At 34.0% G+C, this 17,296-nt stretch overlaps 1 protein-coding gene across 1 annotated transcript in view; it reads left to right on the top strand.

The window, feature by feature from the left end:
• The window catches only part of TAB2 (TGF-beta activated kinase 1 (MAP3K7) binding protein 2), a gene marked incomplete at its 5' end in the record, with an annotated part of 30,916 nt that extends 16,626 nt beyond the window's left edge, over nt 1-14,290 (top strand). Inside the window, 4 exons of the mRNA XM_084259560.1 lie at nt 9,306-9,466; nt 9,679-9,772; nt 11,082-11,162; nt 14,062-14,290. Coding sequence (XP_084115686.1) covers nt 9,306-9,466; nt 9,679-9,772; nt 11,082-11,162; nt 14,062-14,204 — 479 coding nt within the window. The 3' untranslated portion in view covers nt 14,205-14,290. The remainder of the gene's footprint in view (nt 1-9,305; nt 9,467-9,678; nt 9,773-11,081; nt 11,163-14,061) is intronic.
• Between the last annotated feature and the right edge of the window lie 3,006 nt (nt 14,291-17,296).

The raw sequence follows: 17,296 nt of genomic DNA, 5'->3' as shown, positions 1-17,296 counted from the left end.
TTATATAATATATATGATCTCTACAATAGAAATAACAAGTGTGTGTGTGTATATGTATATATACACATATATTTTGTTTATGGTCATTGTTTTTCAGCATGGGCAGATCTATTTCAGTATTTTAAAAAATTAGTTACCATTTAACAGCTTTATTGAGATAGTTAACATTTTAATCAAGTCACTCATTTGCAGCGTACAAGTCAGTGATTTTATAGTCACATGTGTGGCTATCACAACCAATATCAGAACATTTTCATCACTTTAAAAAGAAGTCTCATACATAAAAAGAAGCATTTAGGTATCACTTCCCCACTCCATCTACCTACTTTCTGTCTTTGTAGATTTTTACATATTTTAAACTCATCATATAAATGTAATTACATAATATATAGTCAATTTTGTGATTGGCTTTTTTCACTTAAATGTTTTAAAAATGCATCTTTGTTGTAGCATATTTTGCTACATTCCTTTTTATAGCCAAATAATATGCCACTGTAAATTATATATACATATTGTATATGGAGTAGGTACACATATATAATATTTATAATGTATATGTAATACACATTTTGTTCATCAGTTGATATTCAGATTGTTTCATTTTTAGCTATTATGAATAATGCAGCTATAAACATTCACATGTGTTTTTATGTGGATCTTTCTTTTTATTTTACTTGACTACATACCTAGAAGAGGAATATGACAATTCTATATTTAACCATTGAGGAGCTGGCAGATTGTTTTTCAAATAAGTGTACCTTCCTGCATTCCTACCAGCAGTGTATGAGGGTTTTGATATCTTTATGTACTCACTATTGTCTGATTTTGATTCTTGCTATCCTCCTAGGTTATGAAGTGGTATCTCATTGTGGGTTTTATCTGCATATTTCTCTGATGGCTAATGATATCTAGGATCATTACATGTGATTATTGACCATTTGTATATTTGAAGAAATGCCTATTTGTATCCTTGCCCTTTTTTTGCTTAAATCGGATTTTTTTTTTATTGAGTTACATCAGTTCTTTATATATCCTAGATTTTAATGCCTTGGCAATTAGTTTCTTCTAGACTGAGTTACATTTTATTGATACTGTCCTTTGAAACTCAAAAAAGTTTTTCCTATTGCTGAAGTGTTTTCCTTTTGTTGCTTTTTTTCTTATTTTTATTTTTTTGGTGTTATATCTGTGAATCACTTGCCAAATCCAAGGTCATGAGGATTTACCCCTGTGTTTTCTCCTATGAGTTTTATACCTTTAGTGCTTATGTGTGTTGCAGGATATGGTTTCAGACTGTCCTTGAAATCTCAAAACATTTGAAAAACACAGGATGCTTTATTTTAAAGAGTAATTGCTGTTACATTTCCCTTGTGACTCAGTCTTCAAATAAGTGACTATTATTTTTCAGGGTCTTAAAACAGATATCACCGCTTGTTAGTAGTTACAGTCTAGAAAAAAATCTTAATTTATTTTAGAAGCTGACATTGTACTTTCTAAGGTAAAATTACTTAGGCAGGTACCTGACTTAGACATATAAATTGTCATGGTAGACAAAAACTTAAAAGGTACTAGAAATAAGTACCTGTATTATATTTTCCATGGCCAGATTTCTTCTTTTAAAAACTAAAATCTTTGTATCCATAAATACCTGGTAAATTTTCCAATAGCAAAGACTTAATTTTACTGTAGTAGACCTAAACTTAGTATAACTAACACCATCTGGAAATTCAAATGTTTTTCTATTACAAATAAAGTTAAGTAAGAAATTGTCTCTTTTATTCATTGGAAGCTGGCAAAGGTTGGATAAAAACTAAGTTTCAAAAAATGCTGTATAAAACATCTAGAATCCTTCCAAGAGTGGTTTAAGAGCTGTATTTAAATTCACTAGTAGTTACTTTAGTAACCACAAGAGGGAGTTGCATGCTTAAATTACTTTTACCATTAAAATTTAATTTTAACCGAAACAGAACTTAAAAGGTATTGATTTTTTTTTAAAAAAAGGAACTGATTATTATCTCTACCAATTATTCCTCCTTTTCTGTTTTTAAGAGAACAAGCTAGGTACGTTTAGAAAGCTAAAGAAGTCAATTTATGATCAAGATGCTGAATTCATCACTTAATTTTATTTCCTCAGTAAATCTAGTTTATAATAAAGACACCTATCTGCAATGTCAGCAGCCTAACATGTAAATCTTCCTAAGTGAAAAACAGTAAACCTCAACCTCAAGTTTTTTGTTTTATCAGTATTTCTGTGTCTTGGACTTAAAATTAGCATTTTACTTTATTATTCATATTAAGTAACTGTTGTCGTTTTACATTTACCAAGAGGCTATGGTTTCCATGATTTAATACTAGATACCAGGTGATACAAACTAAAATTCAGTTTTGACCCTCAGGAATCTTGAGGTTTAATTTAGATGTGAACTGAACAATGAAAAATCTAAAATGCTGAATTTTTCCATCTGTAATACAACAAAAAAAGGTTCCCCTTTTGGATGATAATGATGTATAATTACATGTTAGTTACATGTGAAATTAATTGTATGCAAACTCTTGGTATATGTACTCTTTGAATAATACGTAAGTTCCCTTAACTTTATTCCTTTCCTTCACGCTTCACTCATGGTACTCATTTATTTATTCCCCTTTGAACAGGAGGTATAGAAAAAATGAACTTAAGTTCAATTATTTTTGAAATTATCTTGAATTCCAGTAATAAAATTTTAATTATGATTTTTGGCTTAATAACTAACATTTCAATACAATCATATATACACTGTAGCATAGTCTTTACCTGTGGCATATTATGAGCTACTTACTTGTATATGATTGGGAATATTTTAATGTTATCAAAGTACATATATGTATACATGTTCATATATGTTCTGTCCTATTATATTGCTTCCATATATAGACATAATGATATGTCTGGTATAGGGTTTTTTATAATCATCTTTGTTCTACATTCAGTGGGCCCCATCATTTTTATCAGCTGAAATACTGATTTTAAAAAATGGTTTATTTTAAAGTCTCCTTGAATGTTCGGATTGAATATTTTTCATTGCAACTTATGTTATTTAGCTACTCATCCTGGACCAGCCTTTTATTTCTCATCATATCCTTGGTATATTCCACCCCTTTGTCTTTATATTCTGCTGTGTAAGAGAGCTCCTTAAATTTTTGTCTGTACTCATGAATGAAATTCTCATTTCAACAGTGATGTTTTTAATTTCTAAGAACTATTTCTTCAATTCCTTCTTCGTAGCGGATTATTGTTTTATGAGTATACTGTTGGTCTCAGCTTAATGACATCAATTAGAATTTAAGTTCTCATCTCTTTTCTGAATTATCTCTACTGAATCTAGGTTTAGTCTTTGATTATCTAGATCTGTTTGTTTTTCACATGTCAGATGTGCCTGAAATGTTTGGTGATCCTTGCCTTTTGGCTCCTATTTAAGAATGAAGGACTGTGAAGGCTCACTGAAAGTACTTTATAAGGAAGCAACACTTGTCACTTGGTAAACTCTGCTTTGTGATGAGTAAGTGAGGAGCCAGCTGCTGCGACACACCACCCCTACCACCTATCTTTCTTTCTTATTGGGGACCATCTTGAAAATGTGTATTTAGAGAGACCTTAACAATGAACAAACAGCTGCCCTTGTACAGGAGGGACAGAAGTTGACTGTACCATTAGCAGATATCCAGTTAGTCTTTTGTTTCCTGGCCCTTTCCTCACTTCTGCCTCGTCTTATGTCTGCATTCTCCAGTGTCTGGAAACTCTTTAGTTTCTAGAGGGCAACCTGGCTGCCTTACTGTCTTCAGTGCCTTCCTGGTCTAAGAAACTATTTTCTTCACCCTTCTTAATACAGTGTAAGCCATTTCATCAGCTGTCAGTCTTTCAGAAACTTGTTGAAATCGCTTCCCCATTAAGTGTCTTCTTCCTGTTCATCCTTGCTAGATTATACCAGTTCTGTTCATCTGTCATTTTCATGGAGTTTCAGGAAACAAGACTTTATAGTATAAATTCAGTGCTCAGTCAGCCATTTTTAAATTGGTTCTCGAGGTTGGCTCTTTACTTCCACATTAGTCTATATATAAATAACAGGAATGAAGGGAATTTTCCCCCTTCAGCTTACCCACTGAAATCTGTGTAACAAGTTATCCCTCCTCCTGTATTAACACCTAAGACTATATTGTGCATAAGCCTAATTCTTCTGTGTATGTGGTGGTATGATTTTTCTTATAATAGTTTCTTCATATAACAAAACAAAACATAAAAAAACAGTATGAGGGATTTCGCCTCTATTAAAATTATTTCAGTAGCAGAAATAACATTTCCAGCCGCCCATACAGTTACAGACCACATTTCATAACCTGGACCTGTGATTGTCATGTTTCTTTTTCTCTAGTCGCCAGCCAACTCTTTCTCGTTTAGTGGAGGCTTATCTGAGCAAAATTATTTTTATAGATAAGCATATTTATCCTTCTTTATGATTCTAATAATATTTCCTAATGGATATGTGTGATTGTGTGATTTTTTTTTTATAGTTAAGATACAGGCAACAACCAAAACGACCAAAAAAATTAGAATTTTATAGTAATTTTTATAAATTCATTTTGACACCCATTTTCTTTGTATCTTATCTTTCTCAGATTCCTACCCGAAAAAATCCTAAGCCACAAATGAGAAGTGAATTAGGCACATAAAAATCCAGGCTCTTAGAAGAAAAACCTAAGAAATAAAGATCATATCTCTTTCCTACTATATTCTGAGTATTTGTTAAGCTTGTTTATAAATAATAACTGTAAGAGATCCTGATAGTCTACAGACTAAGTTTGTCATTGCTATGAAATATGGTCTAGTCTTAGATTTTGTTTTCACTGGAAAGAGATGTCTTTAATTCTAAGACTGTGGAATCACAGTATTTTTTTACTTAAATTTCAGAAACATCCCCACACCAATACCTTCAGCACCTGTGATTCCTCATTTCTCCTAAATCCTTTTTGAATCAGATTTCTGCCTGTTGTTGCTATGTGGCTCTTAACTATGGTTTACTTCTCTATTTTGATGGAAACATTAAGAAGTACCACAAAGGAGATTCCTAAGGGAGCTAGCTCTGACTGTCAAGCACTGTGTTGGAATGTGTGTTCTGAGATGCATTAGTTGGACAATAAAGTAGAATATCCTTTCTAACTTGAAAGTTATATACTAACGTCTCATAAAGTCAGTTTTTTTCTAAAATGATTATTGTTACTTGGGCTTTATGTCAGTGGTATATTTGCCTGGTATATCAATGTCAAAATTTCTGTAGCTCCCTTCAAGTTTTTCTTTATCTTTGGATTTCAGCAATTTGATAATGATGTGCCTGGGTGTTTTAATACTGCTCATAGATCTCTTGGATATGTGGTTTGTCTTACTACTTTTGTAAAATATTTACTATTATCTCCTCAGATATCTCTGCCATGTTTCTCTTTCCCTTCATCAATATAGCTATGTTAAACTCTTAGATACTGTCCCACACCTCTCGGATGCTTTTTTCTTTTTTCCACTTTTTTCTGTGTTTTCATGAGGTAATTCTCTCTTTCAAGCTCCTTGACTCTTTTCTATCAGTATGCCGAGAAGTCTGTTAATGGAATTTTTCATTTCTGCTGCCATATTTCTAGCATTTCCCTTTTTAAAATTTATGTCTCTTACATTATCCGCCAAGTTCCTGCATGTTGTCCACCTTATTAACTAGATTCTTTAACATGTTAACCATGTTTTTACATTCTTGTCAGTTAACTTTAACATCTGGGTCGTCTTGGAGAGGGTTCTGTTGATTGTTTCATCACTTAATGATGATGGCTTGGATTTTTGTCTTGCTTTTGTATGTGTCTCATACTTTGTAATGAATGCTAAATATTGTGTGCAATTAAGAAAAACAAAAACAGGAGAGACTGAGATAAATAGTATTTACACCCAGAAATAAGAACACCTCTTTCTGGCAGGTTAGTGCGAGAGATTGAGTTAGTTTCTTCAGGAGTGGTACTGGGTTTGGTTTTTGTTTGTTGCCTTTAGCACATCTGTCTTCAAATATCTCCAGCACTTGATTGCTCTTACTTTATGTGTCTTAGAATGGAGCCTGAATATAAGGTAATTCTTTTACTTTAAACTTTTCTGTGCTGTGATGAGTCCCCACATACTCAGCATCCTTAATAATGGTCCACATGATCTGATAAAAGGGCCAAATAGTAAATTAGAATTTGTAAATGACATGGTTTCTGTTGTAAGTATTCAACTCTGATATCATAACAAAAACAGCCTTAGAAAGCAAATGAGTATGGCTGTACACTAGTAAAATGTTCTTCACAAAGTAGACATGAGGCCAGATTTGCTTGACCCCTCTTTTAGAGCCTTGTTCTTGCACCACCACCATCTCTCCTATACCCCTGTAATCCAAGCTTCAAGGGTCAGGAATTTTTGGAGGCTCCATATATTAAAAGAACGGATTAGTGAGTTATGTTTTAAGTGTTTCTAATAAACAGCATACAGCTGAATTTTTTAAATACAATCTGCTGATCTCTTCTATCTGAACAGATACATTTAGATAGTAATTATTGTAATTGTTTTCAATTTCCCTTTTTCCTCCTTTCCCACCATTTAAATTTAATGAATTTCTCTTTATTTCTCCTTTTGTTCTCTCAATTTAGAAACTGCCTTCTATTTAGCTTTTTCTAGTGGTGAACCCTAAATATTTATGTATACTTGCTTCAGCAACATTTAAGAGTATTCTTTCTAAACACTTTCAAGACCTCTTATGATCTTTGTCATTCCAATATCCTGTTATCCTTTTCTTTATTGAGGTAACGTTGGTTTACAGCACTGTCTAGGATCACACCTCTTCAGATCCAGTTATCACACTACACCCACCATCAAGGCAACCATGGTCCGTTGGATCCACTCTCCACTTTGCGGTCAATCTTCCTTTTCCACCCTCTTGTAGCCTCAATTTTACAGTCAAATTTCTAAGTTTTGTTTTTGGTTTGTTCATTTTTTTTGGACCTTTGTTTCTCTATATCCCGATTGTGAGTGAAATCATCAAGTATTTGCCTTTCTCCTGACTTACTTCATATAATGCCATCCATGTCCATTCATGTTGTTGCAAATGGCAAGAGTCCATTTTTTTTTTTTATAACTAAGTAGTATTCAATTGTGTCTATGTAACACATCTTAATACACTCATCTGTCATTGGCCACTTAGGTTGTTCCCATAACTTGGCTATTGTAAATAGTGCTACAGTGAACACTGGAACACATATATCCTCATTAGTGTCTTTGTATTCTTTGGGCAGATGCATAGGAGTCGAATTGCTGGATCATATGGTAGATCTATTTTTAATATTTTAAGAAACCTACATTGTATGAGGGTTTCTTTTTCTCCATATCTTCACCATTTGCTTCTGGGATTTTTTGATATCGGCCATTCTCACAAGTGTAGTGTGTCTCATTGTGGTTTTGATTTCCATTTCCCTATAAATGATGATGAGCATTTTTTCATGTGCCTCTAAGCCATCTGTATGTCTTCCTCGGGGAAGTGTCAGTTTAACTCTTCTGCCCATTTGTTATTCTTTTCTAATATTTTACTTTGTCTTAAATAGTCTGTGCTATCGCACCCACTGGCATGTTCTTGTTTCATAATTAAAACCTTTTAGATTTATTCAACTTACTCTTCTTCTGTATTCATTTCCTTTCTTAATCAAAATCACAACTTTAGTACTTTCATCAGTGGTCTGTGATTGGTAAATTTACCTAAACTTTGTCTGAAAATGTCTTTATCCATACTCTTGATAATTAGGTGAACAAATTATTTCATTATCTCTGGATAATGTTATCTCACCTTTTCTTCAGTTTGGGATAATTATCAGTAAGTATACCTCTCAAATTTGGCCTGTCCTTCATACTATTCTCTCCTTCTTAAACTTATATGAGATCTTTTAACCCCTTGCATGTTTTCTATCACTTTATATACTTTCTGGGTAATAATTTAGATTTATTTTTTCAGGTACCTTTGACTGTATCTAATCTGCTGTTTAATCTACTTGACTTTTTCATTTCAGTGACTCTTTCATCTCTCAGGTTATTTATGGTACCTTTCCAAATCTGGTCGATCAGTTTCTTTTTTGGTCATACTTTACTGTTAAGAGTTTCTCTTCATAAAGGATTTTTCCTATATGGATCCCATAGTTGCAGCTCCCTGGAAATGGGTTGCTGGAAAAGTTGGCACTAACTTCTGCCAGACAGCCCAAGGAGAGGTCACCAGCCTGCGGCTAACTAATATAACTTCTCTTTTGGGGGTCTCTACATCCTTCGGTTATAATAAAAATTTTGACCTACCCCAGTGTGGAATCGATTTGGTTTCATAGCCTAGCCTTTTCCTTGTTTTTTAGCTTCACAAAAATTTGAATGTAGCTAAAAAAAAAAAAAAAAAAGTATTGTATTAATCTAATCTGTTTGATCTATTTGACTCTCACATTTTAATTACTATTTTTCATTTTTAGAAGCTGTTGTTTATTTACAAATCTGCCTGAATTGTAGTAGAATCATCCCAAGATGCCTTTTTATAGGAGTAAATTTCATGTACCTTCACTTCCATTCCAGTATCTTAAAGACTGAGACTCACATTGTCCAGGGATGGATCCCAAGAACATACACCAATTTTTATGGCTTCATTAAGTTTCTCAAGCAGTTCATCATTTGTGCTACAAGTCTGATTTCTTGTTTTCTTTCTCTCAAATCTTGAGAAATATTTTTCACAAATGTAATCTAAATGTAAGGGTTTGATTTCTCTAAATGGTACCATTTTTACTTTGAAATTTTTAATGTTAAAATTCTTAGGGATTGAAATCAATAGATTTAACTTAGCCCACATTTCCTATCTAAAATTTCTGTAAAATGATCAATAATTTATGCATAGTACAATGTTAGACTTTTTGGAGTAGAATGACATCCTTTCAGAGAGTCAGATGTGAATTCAATAGTAGTGATTAGTTAATTGACCAGATCAGAGCCTTTAAAGAGAGGTAATACGCCAAAAATGCTGTCTTCAGCCATAAAGTGGGTTTATTCAAACCCTTAAAAACAATTATTTGAGTGACATTGTGTGCTTAAATAATTATTTTGGAATTTTAAAAGTTTAAACTCACCATCTTTTGTTTTAATGTATCTTTGGGATTGTTGTCAGAAAAATACTGATTTGTTTGTCCAAGATTGTTTGAACGTTAATTGATTAAAGTGGGTAGGTCCTCATTTTTACTCATATGTATTGCAGCTCTCTTGGTACACCAGAAGGCCAGAATGGAACGACTTCAAAGAGAACTTGAGATTCAAAAGAAAAAGCTGGATAAACTAAAATCTGAGGTCAATGAAATGGAAAATAATCTAACTCGAAGGCGTCTGAAGAGATCTAATTCCATATCTCAAATACCTTCAGTAAGTTTTACCTTTGTAAATCTCTGTGCTTAAACATGAAGACTAGGCAATTCCCATTCATAAGCATAAGAACTTGACCTAGCCTTATGAAAATTCCTTCCTAATTTCTACTTGCTTTTCTGTCCTTACTTTCCTCTGCCAAACTCCACTCTTTTCTAACTAATGACACAAGAATTCAATGTAGATTCTTCTCATATGGAACTATTTTTCAGCTCGAAGAAATGCAGCAGTTGAGAAGTTGTAATAGACAACTCCAGATTGACATTGACTGCTTAACCAAAGAAATTGATCTTTTTCAAGCCCGAGGTAAAGTTCAGTGCATACTCAGCTAAACTTAATTGTATTTATTTACCAATTCTTTTTCTGTGACTGAAAACAGTCTTATATATCTTATTGTCTCAGATTTGACTTTGTAACCAGGTAGTGCTAAGGAATTACTGGCTTTTTATTTTCTCTTCCTACCCCCCCCTCCAAAATTTATATATATATTTATATATACATATATACACACACACACATATATACTTGGTTGATACGTTTTATATCCTTCATATCTGCTTTTGTTGAGTATAAAGGAAAGACAGTAATTAATGTCTAGCTATATTGCCAAAATCATTGCTTGTATGCATAAGGAGAATCTGTTACAGTAATAATTAGTAAGACTAAAATATATGTAATCGTAACTTTTTTCCTGTTTCCCTTTTTCCTTTTACCTTTTGAGAATCATGCTTTTAAGAACATAATTTTAAAAGCACCCTCACCCTGTGGCACTGTATTTATTGGTAAAACAGAGAAGAGAATAAAGATAAGACTTAGATTTTTTAGGACAATGTTAGTTTATTATTTATACTTGAGCTTTTTAGTGACACGCAATATTTGCTTATTGTAGTAAAAAAATGTTTACAATTTAATTCAGCTCCATGGACAACTGAAAGAAAGTTTTATAACTAAAAACTAATTTTGATATTAGGGAAATAATAAAAATATTTAAAATAGAAAAGACAGGAAAGGGATGGAAGCCAACAAAAAGAAGTTATTAATTACACTTTGAGTGTATGCCAGAATCCATTAAACTGAAAGATGATTTGTTTTATTTTCTTTTAAAATAATAGTTGTTAATCTTGAAACATTTGTAGAAAATGTTACACTTTAACTTTGGAGAGGAATAAAAAGTTGGTGCTAGTCTAGAAACTATAATTTTCAAACTTGTTCCTTATGTCTAAAATCTGAGCCATTATATTACATTAATACAAGGTTTACATATTTAATTGGGGCCAAGCTATTTACTTAAGACCCTGTGTTTGACGATTTTTTTTTAATTAAATTTTAAGTTATTTTAACTTGTCACATAGAACAACGGTCTAGTTATTCTGTTACTGTAAAAACCTTTACTTCTTCCCCAGTTTACCACTTAGACCTCTATTATGAATACTATACCTACCTGAGATGTTTTGAAATCCTTACATACAATTTGAGATTAAAGGTACAAAATAAATGAAAGACATTTTCTCCTATTTTTACTGTGATAGTTTTTAGAAAGAAAATATTTGCTTTTTAAAAAAATAGGTATTTTTGAGCTATAAACATTGATATATTTACTTTTTATATATTTCAGGACCACATTTTAATCCCAGCGCTATTCATAACTTTTATGACAATATTGGATTTGTAGGTCCTGTACCACCAAAACCCAAAGGTTAGTGTGTCCATTAAATGTGAAAACTGTTATATTTTGAAAAGCAAGATTTTTTAAAATTTTGGTTTTTGCAACCTTCCACTCTAGAAGTGGTTCAAACTTTGGCATTCTTGGTTGGATTTATTAGAAAGATACTTGTTTGTTTTCACTTGCATGCTGGGGATTGGAGAGGATGCAAAAGTGTAATGTACTTAGCTCTAACAATAATGTGTACTTAAGATTCATGATATGCTCCTAAAATATCAAGTCTTGGCCAAAAAAAGTCATGCAAAAGCTGTCTTTCTTTAAAATTTTAGACAAATGATGAGGAAAACACATTAGGGAAGTTTATTTTTCATGAGTATCCCCCTTTTTTTTAATTATATATATTTCTATAGATTCAAAATACTCTGAATTCCAGATGAATGGCTTTTAAAAATTATTGCCTATAATTTTGCATTATTGATATTCGTAGACTATGTACATACCAAGCTAAGATGTCAGAATACATGTGTAAGTTTTTTACTCTAGTCATTAAAATATATGTAGAAATGGCAACAAGAAAGAACAAGTTTTGTTACTAGTTCTTTGGTATATTACAAGAATTTTCATATTCTTATTCAGTATCCTGTTCTCTCCACTCCCTTTTGTTTAATTTAATTATGCCTAGCTGTATATTCATAAATTATTTTAATTTAAATGTTTATGGGACATAGCTGCAGTGTAATCAGGTATTTCTACAGAGGAACTAAAGTGAGATTAGGGTTTAGTTGGCACAATAAGCAAGTGTTTAGACACTGGATAATATTTGCATGTTACTGGAATAAAAGAAAACTGGCAAAAAATTAACTCAAGTTTCATACTCAAATGAGTTGCCCTAATGTAATCTTTTCATTGTCTTTCAAAACTACAATTTTTCTTATAAAAAAAGATTCCTCTTTTGCATCAAATAATCACTACTGATGTATTGACTATGGAGGGAGGTAGGCTATGGATGAATAAAATTGATCTTAATAACAGGATAAGCATGTGAGGATTTGTTTCACTATTCTTTAATATACTCTTATAAGGGACCTCCCCAGTGGCGCATAGGGTTAAGCACCGCACTATGAAGATAATCCGCAGCCACTGCAGCAAGAGTTCAGTCCCCACCAGGGAGCTACCCACATGGCGCAGCAGACCTCTCCTGTCTCGCCCGCTGCTCCCCTCAGCAGCGTATTTCAGTCAGTTTGGCTGTTCTGTTCCCCACTCTGTCTCTGGTGAATCCTCTCATGCCTGCACCCCAGCTCTTGTAAGCATAAATAAATAGATGTTTAAAATATATATATATATATATACTTTTATATGTTTGAAATTTTCCATGATAAAAAGAAAGAAAAAAAAGCATAATTTTAAAACTTTTTCACAACAGATAGATGTTTGTATGGTATAATCATTTTTGCCTTAAAGCTAACACAGGGAGTTACTAATTTCGCCTATGGGCGTTTATTTAGTTCTTAAATATAGCTGTTTAAAAATAACTGCATTGTGAAGCTGATTTTAAGTATGGAAATCACAAATTATCCATTGCTATCTTAACTTCCTCTTTTACCAGTTTCGGTTGTTAGTTTCCAAATAGCTCTAATGAAAAGATTCATAATTCTAAGTGCTAGATGAGATTTATACAGATGTAAGAAAACCACTGATTTTTTTATTGAAAAAAAATTGTAAGTCCCCTATATGATTGCCTTCAATATTACTTAAATAATAAAGAATATGCTGGCAGTTGACACTAAATTAAATGTCTGTATAAATTCAGTAGTTCCCCTTCCTAAAAAAATCCTCTGTAGTTAAACAAAAAGGATAGTTTTACCAAAAAAAAAAAAAAAAATACCCAAAGAGAATGTTTCTTAATAGCCAAGAGAGACCAGAATTCTAATAAGTAGGATGGATTCCCCAAGTTAAACCAGTCATTCTGTGTTTCCCAGGTTTGAAGTTTGAAATAATTCTAGATGACAAAAAGTCATGCTTTTTAAACTGTATTTATTTTAATGTATTTTGGGGGATACTAACTAGAATTGTCAGGCTCTTGACTTCAGATAGTTTTACTTAGGTATTTGGTCTTACTCTATTTTTTTTTTTTTTAAGATTTATTTATTTATTTCTACAAGCATTGGGTACAGTCAGAAGCGCGGGAGGGTGAGAGAATTCACCAAAGCCAGAGCAAGGAGCAGAACAGGCAGAGTGACAAAATACACTGCTGAGGGGAGCAGTGAGCGCAGCAGGAGAGGTCTGTCGCACCATGCGGGACCCTCACCGGCGGCCCGGGATGGAACCGGCGCTGAAGAGACTGCGGGCAGCTTCTCAGCCAAGCGCTCAACCACTGTGCCACCAGGGGAGGCCCTCTTACTCAATTTAAAGAAAATTACTATATAAATAATCTCACATTGCTCATGCATACTGCAAAAATTGTGATGCCTTCGAATTGTGACCCATGCCTGATGTAGGAAATTTGGTAATACATTATTCTTTGAAACTAGTCAGTAAATAAAGGGCTGCTAAAAAGGTAGAAAACCGAAATATAAATACTACCTCAGTGAGAAATGAAACTGTAATGTCACAAATTCAGTTAGTGAATGCATTCTAGTAGGACTTTACAATCTTAGGTTGACATTACAAGGACCTTTCCTATTACTTAATGAATTGACTTCACTTTTGTGCTACAAGTTGCAGAAAATGATGTTCTTTTCCCCTTTAAAGAGCTGTTGAAATGGTGAGTGAGGAAGCACCAGTTTGGTAAAGGTTGATGAGCATCAAGCCTGTGTGTCAGTTTCAGCTGGATGCCTCATTTGATTAACAGGCTGCGTCAAATAGTGTTTAACGTTGCCAATGATTTTTTTGTCACTTTTGCTTCTAAAATAATCCTTTTTCTTCCTTACAGATCAAAGGTCCACCATCAAAACACCAAAGACTCAAGACACAGAAGATGATGAGGGCGCTCAGTGGAATTGTACTGCTTGTACTTTTTTGAACCATCCAGCCTTAATCCGCTGTGAACAGTGTGAGATGCCAAGGCATTTCTGAGCCAGTGGCCCTGTACCTTCCCTGAGGCCACATTTGAAGTTCAAGAAACTAATCTGTCATCAGGAGAAAAGTTTCACTGCTCCATAGGATTTTGTCAAATGGAAGATGTGACAAGATGGTGGTGTGCTAATGTTAAATGTCAGCCCGCAGAGCTAATAATACCTCAGTCTAATGTCATGGGCAGTTGAAATTCATCACATGAAAGGGAATCTGCTGAAAGACTTGGTTGCCCGCTGCCTGACCATGTACAGTATTACAGTAGCCATTATGGATAATTCTCAACATGTTAATGCCTAGGTGTTCCCAGTACCTTTTCCCCCTCATGTCACTACTGAATTTTGACAGGAGGAAGGAATAGAATGATGGCTTTTTTTTTTTTTTTTTAAGCTTTCGGTGAAACACTACAAACATGAAGAAAAAAATAAGATGTATCTATTTAAATACTGTTTGCTGCCGCATAGTGCCAATGGATAGGGGAAGAACTTCACACCTCTGTGGTACTCTTGGCCTTATCTTTGTCTTCCCTGAAAACGTCTCCACTCTGTGAAGCCAGCATCTAGGTTCTGAAGATGAAAAGGAAAGCAGCATGCATTGTCTGTGCAAACATGCAGTGAAATACCCAAAGCTTTTCCTACTGTACAGATTTCTCAAGTCTGCTTTAAGTGATTTCTCTTCTTCTTTATTATTTTCTTATATTTCTATATGTATAGAGTAATAGTCTTTTGTTAACTAATTTTCTTTTTTCCTTTTAGTAATTAAGCACGGCCATGTCCCTTTTAAGCCTTATCTGAGAGAAGCAGTGCCTTAAGATAAAAAAGCATTAATGAAATGAAACTATGCACAAGATAACTTAGATCTATATATCCTGTACTTTGCCCTCATGAGTGCCAATGTTCTGTGAAGACATACAGATGCTGCCCAGTGAATTGCAGAAAATATTAAAAGACCTGTGTCTGTGGGTCACTATATCCCGACTTTCACAGTGGGTGACACAGTAGTGTTTCATCCTCCACAAAGAAGCTTAAAACAAAAGATATTTTTAACCCGCTGACAGAGCAACAGGTCAGGTTTGCTTCATCTGCCTGGTGTCCCACAGAACTTTCAAGAGATTACAGCTGGAAAAGTACAGTTTCAAAACCAGCAACAGCAGCAGCACCTGCAGCCCTGTTTTTGGGAGAGAAGCTTAAATGCTGTGCTGTGAGGCAGTCCATTTGTAAACCTGACTTGGTGGCCGTGTCGTGTGTATTTATGAAGCGAGGCTCATACTTAGGACAACTGAAGAAAAGCTGGAAACAGAAAAACAAGCAGACTTGAACACTGAAGCAACCTCAAGCATCTCTTTATTTTGATGATATATTTTTATAAGGAAAATAAATGTTCATATGATCAGGAATGTATATAACTAAATGAAATCAAGAAAAAGAAACCATGGTATACATTTAAAAAGACAGAATTATGAAATTATGATCAGTGCTTAAAATGGGGCCAAAGAGAGTGCGGAAATGTAGCAAAAGCGAGGAGGTAATGTGGACTGTCACCCACTGTAAATGTTTGCAAGTGGATGTTTTTAAATAAACAGGATTATTACAGGTGATCAGATGAACATCAAAGCCTTGACTTCCAGGCTTTGCACTTTGTATATGGGAAGAAATAACGACAATCATAGTTACTTAGATAATAGACCCAAAGCCCTTACATTTGATGCATTTGTTTTTAAAATAGGCCTTGTTTTTCAGCTTCATCTGCAGTTCTATGTGAAGATTGATAAATCAGTTTTTACTTGTTTTATTAATAAAACGTAATTTGGATATCTTGAGTTGATGGTTTTCTGATTTAGCTGGGTAAACTATCTTTGTAACAGATAAGTTATTTATAAAAATTAAAAACTTATATTCTAATGTGGATTTTGTGACTTATTTTTAAAATTTGTGGGAGAGGAGATAATTGATAGCCCAACAGAACATTTGATAGTTCACTGAAGTCAGAGAAAACTCATTCTCTGGAATTTTCTCCTGGCTTCTTGGCATTCAACTGCATTTCTTATTTTATCAGTTGCCCCAGACTTCTTTCAACCAATGAAAGAAAACAACCAGCAACCATGTTCCAACTGAGCCGGAAAAATGAGTGTTGCTGTTTTTTGTTTGTTTTGTTTTATAGTTTTTCCTTTCTTTTTGGGTTTGTGAAGTTTTCCATTGTTGAGAACCTGATTACATTTAGTCTGAGTTGCCATTTGGTTAGTATTTGCTCTACCCCGTCCTGTGTAGTTGCTGAGGATGATGGTGCTTCTCATGGAGGCAAATTTTAAGACTTTTTTTCTTAAAAAAAAAAAAAAAATTGACTCAGTTTTTCTGAGCTTCAAAAAAACACAGTAGAACTTACTGGTCTCTTGTGACCTAACTGTAGAAAGCCCTGCCTCAATTGGCCTTTTCTAACTAGTGGACAGAAATATTCTTTGTCAGGGAATGTGAGGCCTCATTATGGTCGTCTGGAGACCACCTTTAGGAGTTACCAGGAATTATCTAGAACAACTAGATACTAAGACCCTCAGATGGAAAGATGGGCTGCTCTTTGCCATCACTGTGGTGCAGATGTTCTCCATATTGAACCGGGAGGTATATTAGCACTTTGTGTAAACTGGACTCTGCAGGAAAACTTTTATACTAACAAAATGTGGTTAGGATCTACTCTCATCACTGAACTTTATACAAAACACATGTATTGCAGATTTCGGTGAAAAGTAACATTTTTTTAAATTTCCATTTACGGGGCCTCCCTGGTGGCACAAGGGGTTAAGCACAGCACTGAAGCTATCCGCAGCCTCGATCCCCAGCTGGCCAGGGAGCTACCCACATGGCGCAGCTGACCTCTCCTGTCCCTCCCACCGCTCCCCTCAGCAGTGTCTTTCAGTCAATCTGCCTGTTCTGCTCCCCACTATGTCTCTGGTGAATCCTCTCACCCTGGCACCTATGGCCTGTACTCCAGTTCCTGTATGCATAAAATAAACAAATCTTAAAAAAATATCTATTTTTTTTAAATGATTAATCTGGGCCAATATAGTATTAAGTGACTTTATACTGGGCAATTGAAATTGT

The sequence above is a fragment of the Talpa europaea genome (assembly GCF_964194135.1).
Source record: "Talpa europaea genome assembly, chromosome: 2".
In the NCBI taxonomy this organism is placed as follows: Eukaryota; Metazoa; Chordata; class Mammalia; order Eulipotyphla; family Talpidae; genus Talpa; species Talpa europaea.
This window is presented reverse-complemented; position numbering and strand designations above follow the sequence as displayed.